Raw genomic sequence first — 19,186 nt, 5'->3', positions numbered from 1 at the left:
CCAGTGACACCCATATTTTAGGAATGAATAAAACAAAACGTGTACACTGTCAGTGTATTGCTGACAAAAGAACAAAGTTTATTACACAAAAGCAATTACAATTTGATAATTTGAATGAATGATGATGATTTATTGCCACTTGTACTCCACAATTAACAACATGGTAAAATACAGTAAAAAACTTCAACTGTTGCCATAATCCAATTCCATTCGAATACCTTAAGAATAAAAAGGCAAAGCTGAAACTGTCTCTACTGTGAATCCGGAGACCTGTGCCCACCGACCAATGACACCAGCGCCACCACCTGCGCAGGACCTGTCAACATCAGAGTTACCACTCTTCAGACACCACCTCTTCATCACTGGGCCCACCTAGCCAATGGGCTGCCAATGCCAGGTCCCATGCAACCCGAGTCCCCAACTCCGCTGCTGCTGCCACCTCATCAATAACCAGGAGACCCTGGCTCTGGTCCTAACACAACCAAGAACTGCCACCACCAGGATTTTCCGCTCTGGGCCTACCACAACCAGAGGTTTGTGGCATTGATGTCTGGAGTTCCTACTCCTGGCATGCCACATCATGGTTGCTTCAGCCCCTGCCTCACCAAAGAAGTGAAGAAGTGGCTGCCTTGCTGGTGCCATCATCTTAGTAATTGGTAATTACTTGGTAATTCAAGTTGCTAAATAATAAAAAAAAAGTACGATAAACCATCAGTGCAACTTTAATTCATTGATTTTTGTTTGCAAACCAACACCAAGTTAGTATTAGATGCATTTTATACATTTGGTTTTCTTTTACACTACATACTTGATTTTTTGCAATAAGTATCCTATAAGGCACCTATCAAATGCTATCTAAAGATCATGTAAACCACAGTGACTGCATTCCTTTATTTATCTGTTTGGACATAGGGTCTATGAACCATTGGTAAAACATGGCTTATCCTCAAAACAAATATCCATTGGTTGCTTCTCCGTATCAGTGCATCTTTAAGTGCTCATTAACTTTTGTCTCAAATGATGGTTTTTCAGAATTTCCCAGAGGCAAAAAACAAGCATTGAAAAACTGGGTTAAATGGGTTAACTTTTCTGCTGGAGCCTCCTATTGTTCATAAGTAGAATTGAACTACCCTTTGTATTGTTACATAATCTTATGTGACAGAATAGATAATACAGTTGATTTCGATGCTATTGGCTAAAGGAGATGAAATCAGCTGTTTACATTCCCATAAAATCCTGTCACTTTTGTTGTAATGTACATGTGTGTCAGCATCAAATACAATATCCTTACAATGGCACGAACTGCAGCCTCATAAAGTTCAAACTCGTATCAAAAACTACATTGTCAAGTTAGGAGCAGAATATGTTAATGCTATTGGCATTTACTTCTCCATGCTTCAACAGCTGAAATGTTATTTAAAAGGAACAGCTTCATAATGCCAGTTTCTTGTTGTGCAGACCTTGAATATTGCTGAAAAAGTTTTTTTTTGCTGAAGCTTTTTGATTTACATTCATTAGGCCAATGCAAAAGTGCCAAATTTCAAAAAAATCAGAGCAGTTTATATATGGGAAAACTGTGCTGATTAGTTGCCAAGTTGACTCTGATTAACTACAGTATTGTCATGGGGAAAGCAACTAGGGACTATTGAGTCCCCAAACTCCAAGTGATACAAAAATGAAGACACAAATGTTAAACATATTCTTTTTTCTTTTAAGCAGAGAATGTGTTCCTGCTTATGAATGTATGTTGTTTTGAGCACCCATGAATGAGCTTATGATACAGTGGTATGTCCCTAACTCTGGACCAGCAAGTTCTAACAATAAGGGGTAGGCCTTTTAGGACATACATGAAGACAGATATCTTCACATAGGAGATGGTGATCCTGTGGAATTCTCTGGCATAGAAACTTGAAGCCAAAACATTGAAGATTTTCAAGTAAGATATCGATATGGTTCTTATAACTAAAGGGATCAAAAGATATAAGGTGAAAGCAGGAATAGGGTACTGAATTGTATAATTAACCATGATCCTACTGATGAATGGAGCAGGGTTGAAGGGCCTACATCTGCTCCTGTATTCTATGTTTCAGTTATGAGTCCTACCTTCCAGAGATGTGACATAACATATCTGAACAGATTGATTGAAAATAATTAAGTAAGCTTGACTAATTTACCTTAACTTGGTTATTAGTGTAACTGTTAAATTGCTCAGGTTTGTTCATCCTCCCAATCAGGAAAGGCCATATTTTTCTACCTGAAAAGTATCCCTTCTGCTTCAAATTATTCTGGAATGGCAAAGTTTTATAAGAAAATGAACAACAGATTAAGCAAGATGTTTCATGCTGTAATATGCAGTGGCTACATTAGTGGTATTTTCGACTAACTATGAGGCCATCAGTCCAAAAAGATTGTGTCTCCCACAGAGTTGAATAACATTATGCATCAGTTTTAGTACTGGTATGATGACAGGCTTGAACTGAGAACAATTAGTTGATTGTATCAAACGGCATCAGCATTATCCTTTAGTTATTCATAAAAGGCAGATATTCAACCAGCTTGCACAAGCAAACCCTAAAGCAGAAAGTTACAACTTGGAGCAAACACTTATTGTGAAATGAATAAAAATTGACTTTGGTATACGTTGTGTGTTATAAATGGAGGTAGTTTATTTTCTGTCTCTTCCCTTAGGGAAAGGAAAATCTCTGCAAGACAACTGATTTTGACCATCAGTTGGAAAGCAGCCCTTATGATGATCTGACTGGGATATTTCCAATAAATTATGAACCAGCTGCATTCACTGCAAAGGATTCAGGGAAACTACAAGTATTGATAGATCTTTTGGCAAGCATTCATGAACAGAATTCGGCTGAAAGGTAGGGAAAGACTTCAACATTTCAGTTGTACAGAACCAAACAGCTCTTTTTTTTTAAGAACAAGTATATTTTCCTTTTCTCCTTGATTAAAAACTTCAAACGATTATCTCCTAAAATCATTGCTTTGATAATATTTTATAACTTGCCAGAGAATGAAAATAACTTGATTATCTGACTGTTTGTTAATATATAATGGAATTTTACAGCACAGGAGTAAGCCATTCAACTTATTGTGCCTGGGCCAGATCCCTGAAATAATTTTCTTTTCATTCTGTAATGAGATAGAATTTCCATAGAGTTTCCCTGACCACCCATTGTAACTTTTACACAAGATGAATGGAAACTCTGGAAAACATCTATACAAATAAATGGCAAATGAAGTTCAACACAGATAAATGTGAATTATTATCTTTTTTTGTAGGTGTAGAGAGGTAAGTTACTCATCTGAATGTGCAAGTCCAGGTTACGTAGAGGGACAAATGGACTTTGGAGTGCAAATGCACCAATAATTAAAGGTTGCACTACAAATCAAGATGATAAGAAAAGTAAACCAAGCACTAGACTTTATTTCTAAAGAGAGAGAATTGAAAATTCAAAGTTATGCTAAACCTGAAACAACCTTTTTTCATACCCCAATGTGAGTATTAGGTTGTCCTATTATGAAAAGAAATAGAACCACTGGAGAGGATGCAGAGAAGATGTAGAAGGATGTGAAGGTAAAGTAAGTGAATGAGCTATAATTTTTGTGGATCATATAAATTAGGCATGAAGGCAAGTGGTGGGGATCTCTCAAAAGAATCTATAAAGGGATGTAGACAGGTTAAGTGGGTGGGCATGAACTTGGCACTTAATTTGTGGAAGTTGAATGTGTGACTACTTTGATTGTACATGCTGCACATATTGAAGCAATACTTGTCCAAATATAGTGACATCCAGGATTGGGCTGACAAATGGCAAGTAACATTTGTGCCATGCAAGTGCCAAGCGTTGACTGTTTCCAATAATACAGAAACTAACCATCATCCCTTGATGCTCAGTGACATTGCTAAATCCCCCACCATTGATATCCTGGGGGTTACTATTGACCAGAAACTGAACTGAAATAGCTGTATAACTACTGTGGCTACAAAAGCAGGTTAGAGACTAGAGTTAACTCACCCAAGCTCTTTCAATAACACCTTCCAACCCGCAACTTTTGCCATCTCAAATTCATGCAGCATTCTGATCAGCAGCCATTCAGCCCATTGTCTCTCTCTTATATCAACTCTTCAATGAGCATTATGACTTAGTACCATTTACATGCCTTTTCCCTAATCCCTTGCACAATGGGTTAATGCTGCACAGAGGTGGCACAGTGGCTCAGTAGTTAGTACTGTAGCTTCACAGCGCCTGGGACACTGGTTCGATTCCCGTCTCGGGCAACTGTGTGTGAAGTTTGCACGTTCTCCCCATGTCTGTGTGGGTTTTGGGTTTCCTCCAACTGCTTCGGTTTCCTCCCAAAGTCCAAAGATGTGCAGGTTAGGTGAGTTGGCCATGCTAAATTGCCCAGAGTGTTAGGTGCTCTAGTCAGAGGGAAATAGGTCTGGGTGGGTTACTCTTCAGAGGGTCGGTGTGGACTTATTGGGTGAAATGGCCTGTTTCCACATTATAGGGAACCTAATCCAATTGGGTGATTGTTTCTATTCAAACAATGCCAATCTAGTGATTTGTATCTAAATCATTCAGGTGCATTGCTATTCTACTTAGAGTAATTGAGTCCGTGCTGACTTGTCAACATTAATCTCATTTTTCCAGCACTTGGCCTGAATGTTATGACATTTCAAGTGCTCATCAACCTTTATAAAGGTTGTGAGGTTCTTGCCTCTGCTGCTCTCCCAGGGAGTGTATTTCAGGTTCCCACTACCCTCTGGCTAAAACTTATTTTCTTCAAATCCCTTAAAAACCTAGAATCACAGAACCCCAACAGTGTGGAGGCAGACCATTCAGCCCGTCAAGTCCACACTGACTCTCTAAAGAGCATCCCATCTAGACTCATCCACCCACCCTATCCCTGTAACCCTGCATTTCCCATCCAACCTGTACATTCTTGAACACTATGGGCAATTTAGCAAGGCTAATCCACCTAAGCTGCACATCTTTGGACCAGAGCACCCAGAGGGAACCCACACAGATACGGGACGAATCTGCAAACTCCACACAGTCGCCTGAGGCTGGAATTGAACCCGGGTATCTGCTGCAGTGCTATCCACTGAGCTATTGTACCTTCTGCTCTTCACCTTAAAAAATATGCCTCTTCGTCATCTCATTCAACTAAGGGGAACAGTTTCTTCCTACCCACCTTGACCTTGCTCTTCATAATCTTATAAACCTCAATCAAGTCTCCCCTCAACCTCTCTTCATAGTTAAACTGCTACAATCCATGCAACATTCTGGTGAATATCCCAATACAATCCCGTTCAGTAAAATCACATCCTTCTCATAGTGTGATGACCAGAACTGCATACTGTATTGCAGCTTTGGCCTAACCAAAGGATAGCTCCAACATAACCTCTCTGGTCTGATAACCCGTATTTGGAGTAATAAAGGCAAGTGTCCCTCATGCTGCCTTAATGACCTATTAGCTTGTCCTATTGCCTACAGGTATCTATAAACAGCATCCCAAAATCCTCCTGTTCCTTTTCCTCGTGTCCTGCTGCTCATTATCTTGTTCCGTTGTTCTCTCTTGTCGTGTTTTCTTTTAACTTGTTTTTATGTTTTATCAGTTTGTTTCGCTTTCCTTATTTTTGTTTCCAAAGTGTATCATCTCATATTTTTCTGCTTTAATCTTCATTCAACATCTGTTTGTCAAATATATTCCTTTGCCTGTATATTCTATATAAGATAACTATACTAACTGCTGTTCTGAAAACTATCACTAGATTAACTTTGTAGCCTCTGAATCTTTAGTTGCAGAGTTGAGTCCCTTGTCAGGATTTGACTAGATTGACCTGCCATGTATTATTAAGACAATATTGCATTGTTGGAGTTGCCATCTTTCAGATGTGATTCCTAATTTTATAACTTGCCCCACTGATGGCTGAATTTTTAGCTGTCCAGGTCCGAAGCCCTGTCCATCCCTCCTAAGCCTCTTTGCCTGTTCTCTTCCCTTTATTCCTAAAACCTGCTGCTTGACTAACCTGTAAGCCATCTGACTTACCATCTATTTATGTGGCTTGGAATTATATTTTGTTTTATATTGCCTATGTGAAGCATCTTGAAATGTTTTATTATTTTAAAGATGCTTTATGAATGCAAGTTATTGTTAAAACATTAGAAAATTTGTCCTTCACCCTGTCGCATCAGCATTTTTCCTTCAAATAATTGTTGTGAGCAAGAGCAGATTACGTGGCATTCAAATAGTTACAACTCATTTGCATTGAGCTGTATTTGCCTGCATAAAAATGTTGACTTTATTTCTGAAGTAAGCTATTGGTCATGAAAGGTACAATATGAAAAACACATTTGTTTTTGTTATTTTTTCCTTTTCGTCAACACTCTATCCATCCTGCCACTTTCCCTTTGACCTTTAATTTTATCAGCAAGTTTCCTCTGTGGCTTGTCATTATATAAAGAAGTAATACATTTGTTAGACAAATGTGTGCTTTTACAAATCTTCCAACTGTATTTAATAAATCTGCGGCATTTTTAAACAGCAATTTTATTCTTTTTTTATTAAACTGCTACTATTGAATAGATTGGTCCATGTTTTTCTGATTAATTGCTTTCCTATTTTGATAAGAGGTGCTGCATTTGCTGGAGGATATAAATAAACAGAAATACATTGAGAGATTCAATTGTTGCCTTAGGCTCTGAGAATAAAATTCAACCAGTACTGTCATTAGATTAGATTACTTACAGTGTGGAAACAGGCCCCTTCGGCCCAACAAGTCCATACTGACCTGCCGAAGCCCAACCCTCCCATATCCCTACACCTAACACTACGGGCAATTTAGCATGGCCAATTCACCTAACCTGCACATCTTTTTGGACTGTGAGAGGAAACCGGAGCACCTGGAGGAAACCAACGCAGACACAGGGAGAATGTGCAAACTCCACAGTCAGTCGCGTGAGGTGGGAATTGAACCTGGGTCTCTGGCGGTGTGAGGCAGCAGTGCTAACCACTGTGCCGCCCTTAAATCATACCATCTTTATAAAATCAAAATCTGATGTAAATTATATAAAATCAAAATCTAATGTAAATTATATAAAATTTAGATTTAGCATAATTGTTTAGTGTAATTTTACTTTTATTCTGAGTCTGTTTTGTTAGACACCACACCTTAAAGTTTCCAACCATGTAACCTTTGACTCGCAACTCCTCATACTTTTTTCAGCTGACAATTTGCTAATCTGAAACACATTACAATTTTGATGCCCTTAATATCATAAGACCATCATCCCAAGCATTCTCCCACTTTGTAGTCTTAAGTCCAAAGGATACATATGAATGCCTGTGATTTAACTGAATTACTTAACACACCATTGAAGCTTACTTTTGATTCATAACAATTCAAGGTTGAACCCTGAATGCACCAATAACTTTCCGTTTTTTTTTCCACAACAAGCAGACTTCTTGGACTACTCTCATCAATTCCACCAAAAGGTAGATATTCTTATCACAAAGATCAAGACCATTCTCTGCTACTTCCTTTGCTTCCCCTAGTCCATTGGGCCAAACATTTCCTAATTTTTCCTTCTGCTCTAACTCTAAACTCCTAATTTTCTTCAGTAACTATCCCATCCCCCAGCTGTTTCCAAGTGGATCTTGAGGCCCACTTCTGTTTCTCTATCTCTATTCCTATCAAACAATTGAGCACCCAATTTCGATTGGAAAATTTAGAAATTTCAATTTCTAAATCATATTAGCAATTCTCTTTTCTCAAGTACTGTATCCCTTTGCTTTAAACCTAATGTCGTTACCTCTCTGCTCAAAAATCTACCCTGGATACCATTGTCCTTACAAACTACTACATTATCTCCAGTCACCTTTTTCTCTCAAATATGTTGTCATCTTCCAAATCTATGCTCATCTTTCCTACAATTCTGTATTTGAATCTATCCAGTATGGTTTCTGCCACTGAACTGAAGCTCTCTTATGAAAGACACTATTTGACTGTCCCTGTAATAACATTTTCCAACATGATGCCACTACCAAACATGTCTTCCCTTTTGCTCCCCTTTCAGCATTCCAAAAGGACCATTTCCTCAGCAACATCCTGGTACCACCTCAGTCATCTAAACACACTTTTCCCCATTCCCACAGCACCTTCCCATGCAAGCGTAGGAAATGCAACACCTTTTATACCCTCTCTTTTCACTATCCCAGTCACCAAGGAATAGAGCTAACTCAACCTCTCTTGCAGAGGGCTGACATGGGCTCAATAGCCTGAATGATCCGTGTAGTTACAATTCTAGAGTTTAATCTCTACCTTCCACCGTAAAGATACAAGTTCTATTTTTCCTCTTTCTAGCTAGCCTCACGCCCACCTCCCCATCATCCCTGCGTTTAGACTTGATTTTGTTAATTTTAATTTTTCCCATTCTGATTAAATATCATCACTGCACAGATGAATATTTTTTATGCCTTGATATATCCTGTGGCTGCAGCATTGTAAATATTTTTAATCAGTGACACTGTTGGGACATTTTGCTACATGAAATGCAAGTTGTAAGGGATTTTGTAGTGCAGTTATAGTCCCTACCTCTGCACTCGAAAGTCTGGGTTCAAGTCCCATCTGCTTACATGCCTACACAAGTTGATTTAAACATTTTTATACATGCAAATTGTTGTTTGTAATGTTGATTTATTTCCTTGAAATGTATTCAAGGTAATAATTTGATAGAGAGTTTGTGTACATCTTTGGTTAAGAAAATTATAGCGAAGTTGAGATGTAGATAAACTAGCCACATGAGGGAGCTGAGTGGACATCTTAGCTGAATAATGGCTTGAATCACTCGAGCAGCAATCATTGTCAGATTGCTGCCTTTGTACCCAAATTTTCAGTGTCCATCTGTCACATTCCTGGGCTGACATTCCATGCTAGAGTCCTTAGAAATGTACATTGTACCTTTTGATTCAGCAAGCCATCCCCTTTTGTTACCAGAATATTAGGTTGTAGATTCATTAATTTACTCTCATGTTGAAAAATTGTGAGATATTTAAATAGCTCTTACTCGTGTTAGTGAGTTTGTGTATTTCAGGTGAGCGGGTTAAGATGATGGAAGTGTGTGATAAGATGGTTGGGTGACAAGATGGGTGAGGTGACAGTGTGTATTGGTCAAGTTTGGTGGAAGGTTGAGTTGATTAGGATTTGGAGGAAAAGGAAGGCTGAGGTGGGTCTGAGGTGGGTGGGAGTGTGGAGTTGGTAGAGATGTGTGGTCAGGTTGGGTGTCCATGGGGGTGGCGGTGGGCATGCTGGTTTTATAGTAAGCTGACTTAAAGATATATTTATGTTTTTGGAGGTTTCCAAATGCCACTGAAAATTTAAAATTCTGGAGACAGCAAGATCTGAGCCTTTGACTCTATCTGTACCAATGTAAATTCAACTAAAAATTCATCCAGTCAGATTATTCTGTACAAAATGTTTGTTCAAATAAAAGTCAAGAGAAAATATAATAAGGATTATATAAGATAGATGGTTTGTATTTCGATATGGTCCCAGTGACATTACGACCTCTATAAAATGAAGTCATAGTGTCATACAGCATGGAGACCGACCCTTTGGTCCAACCAGACCATGCCGAACGTAATCCCAAACTAAACTAGTTCCACTTGCGTGCTCCTGGCCCATATCTCTCCAAATTCTTTCTATTCATGTTAATGTCACAACAAGGTGTGGAGGGTGGGTGATTGGCTACAGAAGCCGCTTTCAGTAGGTGGCAGCATTTACTTTAGTTAGCACGTAACCATCACATTTCAATTAAACTGTTAACCAGATTGAAAATAAAAGAGTCCCAGTTTCAAGGATCTTGTTAGTGAGTGTGAATTGTTTTAGCTTTTAAATCTTAGATATATAAGAAAACATAGCCTCAAACATTCAGAGCACAACACTGGTAATCATATGAAGAGAAGAGGATGGCAGGGTGTCTGTGGACTGGAAAATAAAGGCTGTTGCAATTTAAAGCTTTTTAGAGTCCTTGGGTTACCTGTGTGAAATCTGAACTGTTCAGCTGTTATCCTGACCCCACTGGACACTCCTGTCATTCCCTGCCTTGGGAGATGACCTGACAATTTACCCATCCCGTGCCTATCCCCCATCACTGTGCATGACTGAACAACTTCCCTAAGACCAATCCGTCAAATAACCTTAAACATACATCCTCCCAGCAGCTGTTCTTCCCCCCCTCTCCCCCTTTACTCAACTGCAACTTGCCAGTCTATCCCAGCTACCTGCTATACCAGCCCCATACCTGTATTACATACTTAATCCTTTCGCAGGAGCTGTCAGAGTATCTGGCTGAGCTGCTAGACATTTTAAATCACTTACTGCTTCAATAGGGGTGATTTTGACAATGATCCCATCCTACTCGCTGCGAGGATTCCTGAACAGGTCTCCCCCGAAGTTTAACTGGCAGCTCCTGTCCAGGAAATTTAGAAATAAGTCATGTGTATTTTTTTTTGTCTGATGGTTGGAAAATAGAATTTTTGACCCTGATTGGTATTTTTGGGACTTCAGCTAGAAATTGTCCTTATTAACTGATGGTTTTGTAAGTTTGGCTAAACCTAGTCATCTGATCACAGCAGCATTTTTATATAAGCATTTATCCTCACTAAAACCATTTTTGGTCCATGGAGATCTTCGGTATTAAAATCTAATAATGGAAGTCAGATATTGTTAATTAATATTTAACCAGTATCATAACATTAAAAGTTCTTATTCAGGATTCTATTTTTCTCTGAAAGTTCACACTTGCACAAATTCGTTGTACTTGTATAAGTTCTTGAGTATGTTTATAAATGAAAGATAGTGAGCACACCATTGCTTAAATGTTTATTTTAATTTTATTGCAGAGTTGTGCTGGTTTCAAATTATACTCAGACATTAGATGTACTGCAAGAAATGTGCAAGTGTTTTGGGTATAGCTATACCCGACTGGATGGACAAACCGCAGTCAGCCACCGACAAAACATTGTGGATTCATTTAATAACAAACACAGCCAGACTTTCATCTTCCTGCTCAGCTCAAAGGCTGGCGGAGTTGGATTAAATCTAATTGGAGCATCTCGGTTGGTTCTATATGATATCGATTGGAATCCTGCAAATGATGTTCAGGTAACTTGACAAGAAATATCCATAGAATGTTCTTGTAATAAATACTACACAAACTCACTAATTTTTGAGGCTGAAACTATTTTTAATTAATAGTGTGCTAACGGTTCATGATGTTCAGCTTTTGTTTTAGTTATAATTAATCATTCCGAGTCATGATACAATCCATTTTTTTGTAAATGATTAGATTACTTAGTGTGGACGTAGGCCCTTCAGCCCAACACGTCCACACCTACCCTCCAAAGAGCAACCCTACATTTATCCCTTCACCTGATGCTACAGGCAATTTAGCATGGCCAATTCACATAACCTGCACATCTTTGTGACTGTGGGAGGAAACTGGAGCACCCGGAGGAAACCCATGCAGATGGGAAGAATGTGCAAACTTCACACAGACAGCTGCCCGAGATGGGAATTGAACCCGGGTCTCTGATGCTGTGAGGCAGCAGTGCTAACCACTGTGCCGTCCGTATTTTGCACGCCAAACCTAAACTTTGAAGTAGATTGTCAGAAAGTTGTCAGGTTTCCTAGTGGCTTTTGACTGGAAACTTGCTCCCCGTAATCAGAGATAGAAAGACTTCGTGTCATAGAACATAGAACAGTGCAATACAGGAATGGGCCCTCCGGCCCACACTGTCATGCCAAACCTGATGTTAGGTTAAACTAATCCCTTCAACCTGCCCTTGGTCCCTCCATTCCTTGCATATTCATGTGCTTATCTAAAAATCTCTTAAACGCCACTATCATATCTGCCTCCACCACCACCCCGGCAGTGAGTTCCAGACTCCTACCACCCTCTTTGTTTAAAAAAAAACATGCCCTTCACACCTCATTTGACCCTTCCTCTTCTCATCTTAAATGCATGCCCCCTAATATTAGATACATCAACTCTGTGGGAAAAAGATTCTTATCGTCAACTAAATTATGCATCTCATAATTTTATAAATTTCTATAAAGTCTCCTCTTGGCCCCTGCCGCTCCGGAGAAAACAATCTGAGTTTTTCTAGACTTTGGTTATAGCTCAAACCTTCTAATCCAGGCAGCCTCTTCTGCACCCTGTCTAAAGCCTCCATGTCCTTTTGTCCTTTTATTCACTTGCAAATACAGAGTCTTGTAAGTTGTTCTCATCTGTTACCTTAAGAGTGCACTATAACCCAGTGGCACTAGGACACCAGACTAGCACCCAATACTAGAGCGCACACACTAGAAGTGCAATTATTTTTTTAAGTCCGCTCTTGTGTCTTTTGGCAGGAATACATATCTTTTGTCCAGTTTGCTTTCCTTTGCCAGTCAGTACATTTCCAGTCGAGGATGTAACTCACTGGAGATGCTTCAGGTTTTTGCATTATATCTCTTTCTCTAAAGTGTCTTTCTCAAATATCTCGACAACCTTCCAGGTGCTATGTTCCCCCTAACTTTGTGTTCATCTGTGCCAACTTCTGAAGCCAATGCACATCAGTGACTTCTGAAATTGGAATTCAATGCTTTGAAGGGTGTGACATGCCATTTGGGGTGCATGCGCACTCAGGGAGGCTGCGTAGCTGTTCACCTTAGACGGATAGTTGTCCAGTTGTCCATGGTTTCTCTTGAGCTTCTCTTAACTGACAGAAATGTTTTCAGTCGGTCACTGAATTGCATTCTCAACCATCTTTGGCCTACATGTCCTTTTTATTAAAACAACTCATTTTACTTCAAAGCTTAATATGTCTGGAAGTTATCCATGACTATGGTGCACTATCATGACATCCTTAGCCCTGAAACAGTTATATTAAATACTTTCTTCATCCTCTCCAAACCTTCTCAAAGTATGGTGCCCAGATTCTGATGCAATATCAGCTGAGGCCAAATTGGTGTGTATGAAGATTTAACATAAATTCCTGGCTTTTGTACTCCGTTTCTAAAGCTTACAGTTCCATGTACTTTGTTAACCTGCCCTGGTACCTTCAATGATTTGTGCCCAAACACATCAAACCTTTCTATTCATCGACTCCCTTGGCACAATTTATTGAGCATTATTTTCCTCATTCTTATACTTAATCTCATCTCTGACATCTGATTTGATTTATTGTCACAATGGAACAAAATGCAGAATATAGTGATCCAGCTACAGAGAAGGTGCAAAGGTCCTAATATATGAGAGATCAGTTCATAAGTCTGATAACAGCGGGTTTTATTTTTAGTATAGTTCCAAACTTCATGTCCTGGCATGACCAAAACTGGAAAAGAGTCTATGTTGCAGCACTAGAATCACACTTGCTACAGTATAGAAGATTAATCATGATCTAACAGAATCGCAGGCTAAGCTTGATGGACTGAGCAGCCACCTCCTTCTCCTGGTTTCCTATGTACAGATGTCCAAATGAACACCTCATTCAGTGTCATTATCCTGCCTTCTCTCAGTTCCTTTTCATTCACAATCTATTTCCGTTTTAAATGCCTTGATTGAACTTGCTAAAGTGGAGAATGTGAGCATTGATCCCACTATCTCTCATATCCTAAGAAAGCCTTTGAGCTAATTTTGCCAGTGACCACTACTACCAGTACAAAGTATTAGTGCATATGCCATGTGATTGAAGGCTGCTATTCTTTGCAAACATTAATTTTATATGCTTCTATTCCTCAAGGCTATGGCTAGAGTATGGAGAGATGGTCAAAAGAGACCTGTACATATTTACAGACTACTAACAACAGGTTTGTTTTGATGCCTTATTCCATATTTAATAATTATTAAAATTACCACTTTTAACTGCAATTTGAGTATTGATGTCCCCTCAAATGTCAGCTGAAAGTTTACAGACTTAAATGCTAAATTGGAAAATTAGATGTTCTTTTAAATTGTCTCTAAATAACCTGAACATAATGGATTTTCTGCTAAGCAACAGATGTAACCATTTTTAAAGATTTTATTGCATGAAACAATGGTGCGAAGTATTGCAGAATCTATGATGATGGAAAGCATGCGTTTAGTCCTTCAGATAAGTGGTATACTAGTCTCAGGAGCAGAGTAACCATCACAAGTAATTACAGTGCTTTTAGGAGTAAGATCACAAGCTGAATCTGTTGGCAAGGTTACAAGTCATACAATGAGTATAACTGACTGGTTGTGAGAAGTCATTTGATAAAAGCCTGAGCCAAGAGGCATAGGTTCAAGTCTTACCCGCTCCAGAGGTGTATAATAATATCACTAAACAAGGAGAAAAATCAGCCCAACTGTCTGTCCCTACTTGATATCCTGTTTTCCCATTTGTCACTGTTCAGTGATATAAGAGCAGTCCAAAATTGTGGTATTACCCTGTTGAAATAACTCTTCAGAAGCCAGCATTCCATCATCAGTCATCCTTTTATTTACAAATGCAAAACCTTTGACAATAGCGCTGCCTCCCACTGAGTCAGGCATTCCAGAGGCTTAATATCCCTAATGTTCATCCTTTTATTGTCAGCCAATTCTCCCCAGTTGGACCAGATTAACAGCCCTATGAGGGAATTCATATTTTATGAGGTCCAGCTGGCTGACTTCATTTCAATAGCTGCATCCCTTCCCCTCTGAATCCGCGGACACAGTGCAGTTGATTCCTTTGAGAATCTCCAAGACTGTTTTAACATTGGGTCAGGTTCCTCCAAATTGGAATCCAACACGGGAGGCGTGTAACGAATGGGAGCTCACCTCTTGTGCCTCCACAGACTTTCATTCCCTTCTTACAGAGGCAGAAGCTTTGAGGCAGCTACTTCCGTCATGTCTGTCTCTGATTTAGAGACCTTGACAATGTTTGATGGAGAGAGTGATTCACCAGGTCACTGAAGCATTTCTGAAGGCTCCAAGGGGCAGGGCCAGTTTTGATCCCGAGCAGTCTGCAAATTTGCAGCTTTCAAATGGTTCACATGCTTATTCAGGACAGTCGCACCTACCTGAACTTCATACGTCATTGGTCCTGATTTCGCGTTGCATGCATGGCCATTTCTACGATTCCTGTACCAAACGTTGTCCCCGTATCAAAATGTCTCTCTAGCTTGGTGGAGTCTTGGATTCAGCATTGGAGTTTCTGATGCTATTTCACCCTGCTGCCTCTCTCCCAGGTCCAGGGAGATCAGACTGATGTACAGTCCTCTACCCATGAGCACCCGTGCCATTGCTATGCCTGTATTTGCAAGTGGTGTTGTGGTCCTAGAATCAAGCAAGGTATTTAAGGAGGCTGTGGGCTGTTTTGTAAGTCCACCTTTAAAGTTTGGACTGCTCTTTTTGCCAAGCCATTGGCTGATGGGTAGTATGGAACAGTTCTAATATGATGAATCATGATGAACTTTGGTCCCTGCTGGTAAATGATGGCCTATTTGTAACTAATACTTCCAGAATTCCGTGTGTCACAGAAGAGGAGTGTAACTTTTCTATTGTTACTCCAGTATTTGATGAATGGACTGCATATCCAAACACTTAGAATGGGCATCTACAATAACTAAAAACATTGAACCCATGAAAGGACCTTCGCAATTGACATGCAACAAGAGTCCAAGGTTTATCCGGCCATTCCCCTGGATGTGGGGAAGCTACTGGCAGTAATCTTTTTTGTTGTTGGCACTCTGGACACCTCCTTACTAACACAACAATGACTGCATCCAAGCCTGGCCACCAGATATAATTTCTAGCCAACATCTTCATTTTGGTGAAGTTCAGCCAATATTTGCTGGCAACCTTTACTTGGCACAATCACTCTTGCTTCCCCTAACAAAATGCCATCCTCTACTGTGAGCTGGTCTCTCTGGGTCCAAAAAAAGGTTTAATTCCAGCTGCAGTGGCCCTTTGGTTTCCCCTATTAATACCAGTTGTTCAGTTGGAAAGGATTGGATCTTTCTGTGTGCAAGTTCTGATGTTGTTAACTGTGACAGGCAGTGTGTCCAATAAATTCATTTTCATGACCAGCTCTTCTATTAGGGGTACGATACTGGCATATTTGCCATGAATAGCAGTTCAGTGCATCTGTATTCGCTCCTTGGCCTCCCAGACAGTGTTCTAATTTGTAATTATAAGCACTTAACATTAGGGCCTGATGCTATGAGCAGCGATACCATATCTTCTTTAAGCAGACTAAGTAGAAGTTTATGATCCATGATTATTACAAATCTTCGCCCATAGAGGCATTGGTGAAACTTTCCGACTCCAAATATGATCATTGATCCTTCTTTTTCTACTTGGGCAATCTGCATTAATCAAAGCCTTGGATTTTGAGAGTTCCTATTGAGAATTCCTCTCCAGTTGGCCAGCTGTTTCTTTACTTCATCGAAAGCTAGGGCCTTTCCAAGAGACGTTTTCCAAAGCTGACCATCTTTTAGGAGTTGATGCAATGGTGCTGGATAGGCGAGGATAGATGCCAGATTGTGTATGAATTTTCTATAAGAATTAACCAGACCCAGAAATGACCTAGTCTCCTGGGTAGACATGTGGGCCATGTCACCTTTGATCGCCCTCACTTTATCTTGCAATGGTCTTGTTGACCCTGTAGCCCAGGAGGTCACTTGGGTCCTGGAACACATGTTCCCTTCATAGGTATATTTCTAACTCGGAAAAATTCCTTAAAATGATATCAAAATTCTTAAAGTGTTCCTTAATAGTTTTCCCTGTCATCTAGATAAATAGCAACATGAGGTAGACCTTGCAGAATGCTCCCGGTCATCAGGTGAAATATTGAACAGTTTGATGATATGCCAAGCAGTGGTCTGGTATATTGGCACAAGCCGTTATGGGTATTAATTGTAGCATACTTCTGAGAATCCTGTTATAAATGTAAGTATGGCTCATGTCAAGCTTTGTGAAGGACAAACTTCCTGCCAACTTTGCATAGAAATCCTCTATCCAAGGGATTGGATATTTATCCAACTGCGAGAAACAGTTTACTATTTATTTAAAATCCCAAACTCATCGCCACTGCAAAAACTCTTCAGAGGCTGGCATCCTATCACCAAACACCCTTTATTTACAAATGCATAACCTTTGGCGTTAGCATGGCATCTCACTGTCTCAGACATTCCAGGGCTCAATATCACTAACATTCATCCTTTTATGTCTGTCAGGTGTCCCTGATTGGGCAGATTAACAGCCTCAATCAGGGAATTCGTATTCTATGAAGTCCAACTGGCTGACCTTATTATAATCACTACATCCATAAAACCTAAAAGACCTACAATGCTCCCTGCCTTGATTCTAGAGTTAAATGGGCAAGAAGATAATGGTTGATCCATGATCTAGCATTCAAGAAATGACCAAATGCAAATGGCATCCATGCCAACATCCTTAAGTGTTTCACTGAATTGAAATTGGTGAGGATACAGAAAAGAAAGCAAAGCTGTCATCGAAGAATGTAATTACCAAAAGAACCTGTACTCACCAGTTATGCAATAATTTAGCTTTTATAAATTTTCCTAAACTATTTTCATACTAGTAAGACTCTCCTTCAAATTAGTGTTTCTTGCCAATAATCCACTGAATTCTGTTGAGTATGTGCCTTTATTATAAACTAGGTTGACTTTTAACATTATTCTGGATAACCAAGAAAGAGGACGGGAAAAACTTGTGGCTGTAAGAGCTGCTTTTTTTTAATAGGTATTTTAAGTGTTGGAGGGGATTTCCTCAAATTCCAGAAGCAGCAATTACTGTTTTATCAATTGTTGTATTGTTTTGGGACTTCGGGGAAAAAGACCAACAATGGCACTTTTAAAAGGAGAAATTACAGTTAAAACATAGTGAGCACACTACGTAAGGGAGAGAGAGAGAAAGAAATCTATACAGCTAACTGACACAGCAGTGAATGTACACAGTTACTGCCTTTGCCGTTTGAGTTCATGTATCTCTTGACATTGGAATGCGTTTAGGAAAAACTAACAAACAGCGAAATTCACAGTTGAGCTTGGAGGAACCTGTGTGGGAGATCTCACAGGAACTGATAAGTGCATAGTTTTTAACATGTAAGTCGTCAGTAGTGAGTAGAGTTGTTTCTTGATTATATATTTTATTGAGAGCTGTCTGTTGATTAAATTTTAAAAATATAAACCACAAGTAATAAGTTAGCCTTGTTACTAGCCAGGGTTTTTTAGCACTTTCAGAGCAAAATGACAGGATATTTTCTGGGTCTATAGCTTGTGAAGGAGCAAAGATGTCCTTTAGTAGAGTGATTTGCTCTTCCTGTCAGGTGTGAGAGTTTAGGGAGAGTTTCCATGTTATTGATGATCATGTCTGCAGGGAGTGTCTTTGGTTGCAAATCCTATCAGATCGCATGGATCAGTTAGAGTGGCAGTTAGAGGCAATGATGACTTTACAAGAACTGGTGGTGTGATGGATGGTAGTTAGGGGAAGGGAGAAAAGACAGAAATACAATGAGGTATATGGGTTAACTCCAGGAAAGGTAGATGGGGTAGCAGGTAGTGCATGAATCTTCTGTGGCTATCTCCATTTCAAACAAGTATGCTATTTTGGAAAATGTAAGGGGTGATGGACTCTCAAGGGAATGTAGCACAACCAACCAAGTTTCTGGTATTGAATGTAATGAGGGGTATGTCAGGTTCCAAGAGATCAATTGTGATAGGAGACTCTCTAGTCAGAGGCACAGATAGACGTTTCAGCGGCCAGCAGCTACAAATCACAATGGTGTGTTGCCTCTCTGGTGCCAGGATCAAGGATATCTTAGGGTACAGAATGTTGAGAGGGACCAGTAGGAGGTCATTGTACACATTGGAACTAACAACATAAGAAGGGAAAAGGATGAGATTCCGAATATAGAAAGTTAGGCTGGAATTCAAAAAAGGAAGTCTTTGAGGGTAGTAATATCTGGATTACTCCTGGTGCTACGAGCTAGTGAAGGTAGGAATAGAAGGAAAGAGCAGATGAATGCGTGGCTGAGGAGCTGGGGGGAAGGGGTTCACATTTTTGGGTCATTGGCATCTTTTCTGGGGTAGAAGTGACCTGTACAAGAAGGATAGCTAGCACCTGAATTGGAAGAGGACTAATATGCTGTCAGG

At 39.7% G+C, this 19,186-nt stretch overlaps 1 protein-coding gene across 1 annotated transcript in view; it reads left to right on the top strand.

Annotated features, from left to right (window-relative positions):
* The window catches only part of rad54b (RAD54 homolog B), a 205,160-nt gene that overhangs the window by 168,925 nt on the left and 17,049 nt on the right, over window positions 1-19,186 (top strand). Inside the window, exons 10-12 of the mRNA XM_060823670.1 lie at window positions 2,689-2,873; window positions 10,924-11,185; window positions 13,807-13,873. Of these exons, the coding sequence (XP_060679653.1) occupies window positions 2,689-2,873; window positions 10,924-11,185; window positions 13,807-13,873 (514 nt within the window). The remainder of the gene's footprint in view (window positions 1-2,688; window positions 2,874-10,923; window positions 11,186-13,806; window positions 13,874-19,186) is intronic.

This window comes from Hemiscyllium ocellatum, chromosome 4, assembly GCF_020745735.1.
Source record: "Hemiscyllium ocellatum isolate sHemOce1 chromosome 4, sHemOce1.pat.X.cur, whole genome shotgun sequence".
Classification (NCBI taxonomy): domain Eukaryota; kingdom Metazoa; phylum Chordata; class Chondrichthyes; order Orectolobiformes; family Hemiscylliidae; genus Hemiscyllium; species Hemiscyllium ocellatum.
This window is presented reverse-complemented; position numbering and strand designations above follow the sequence as displayed.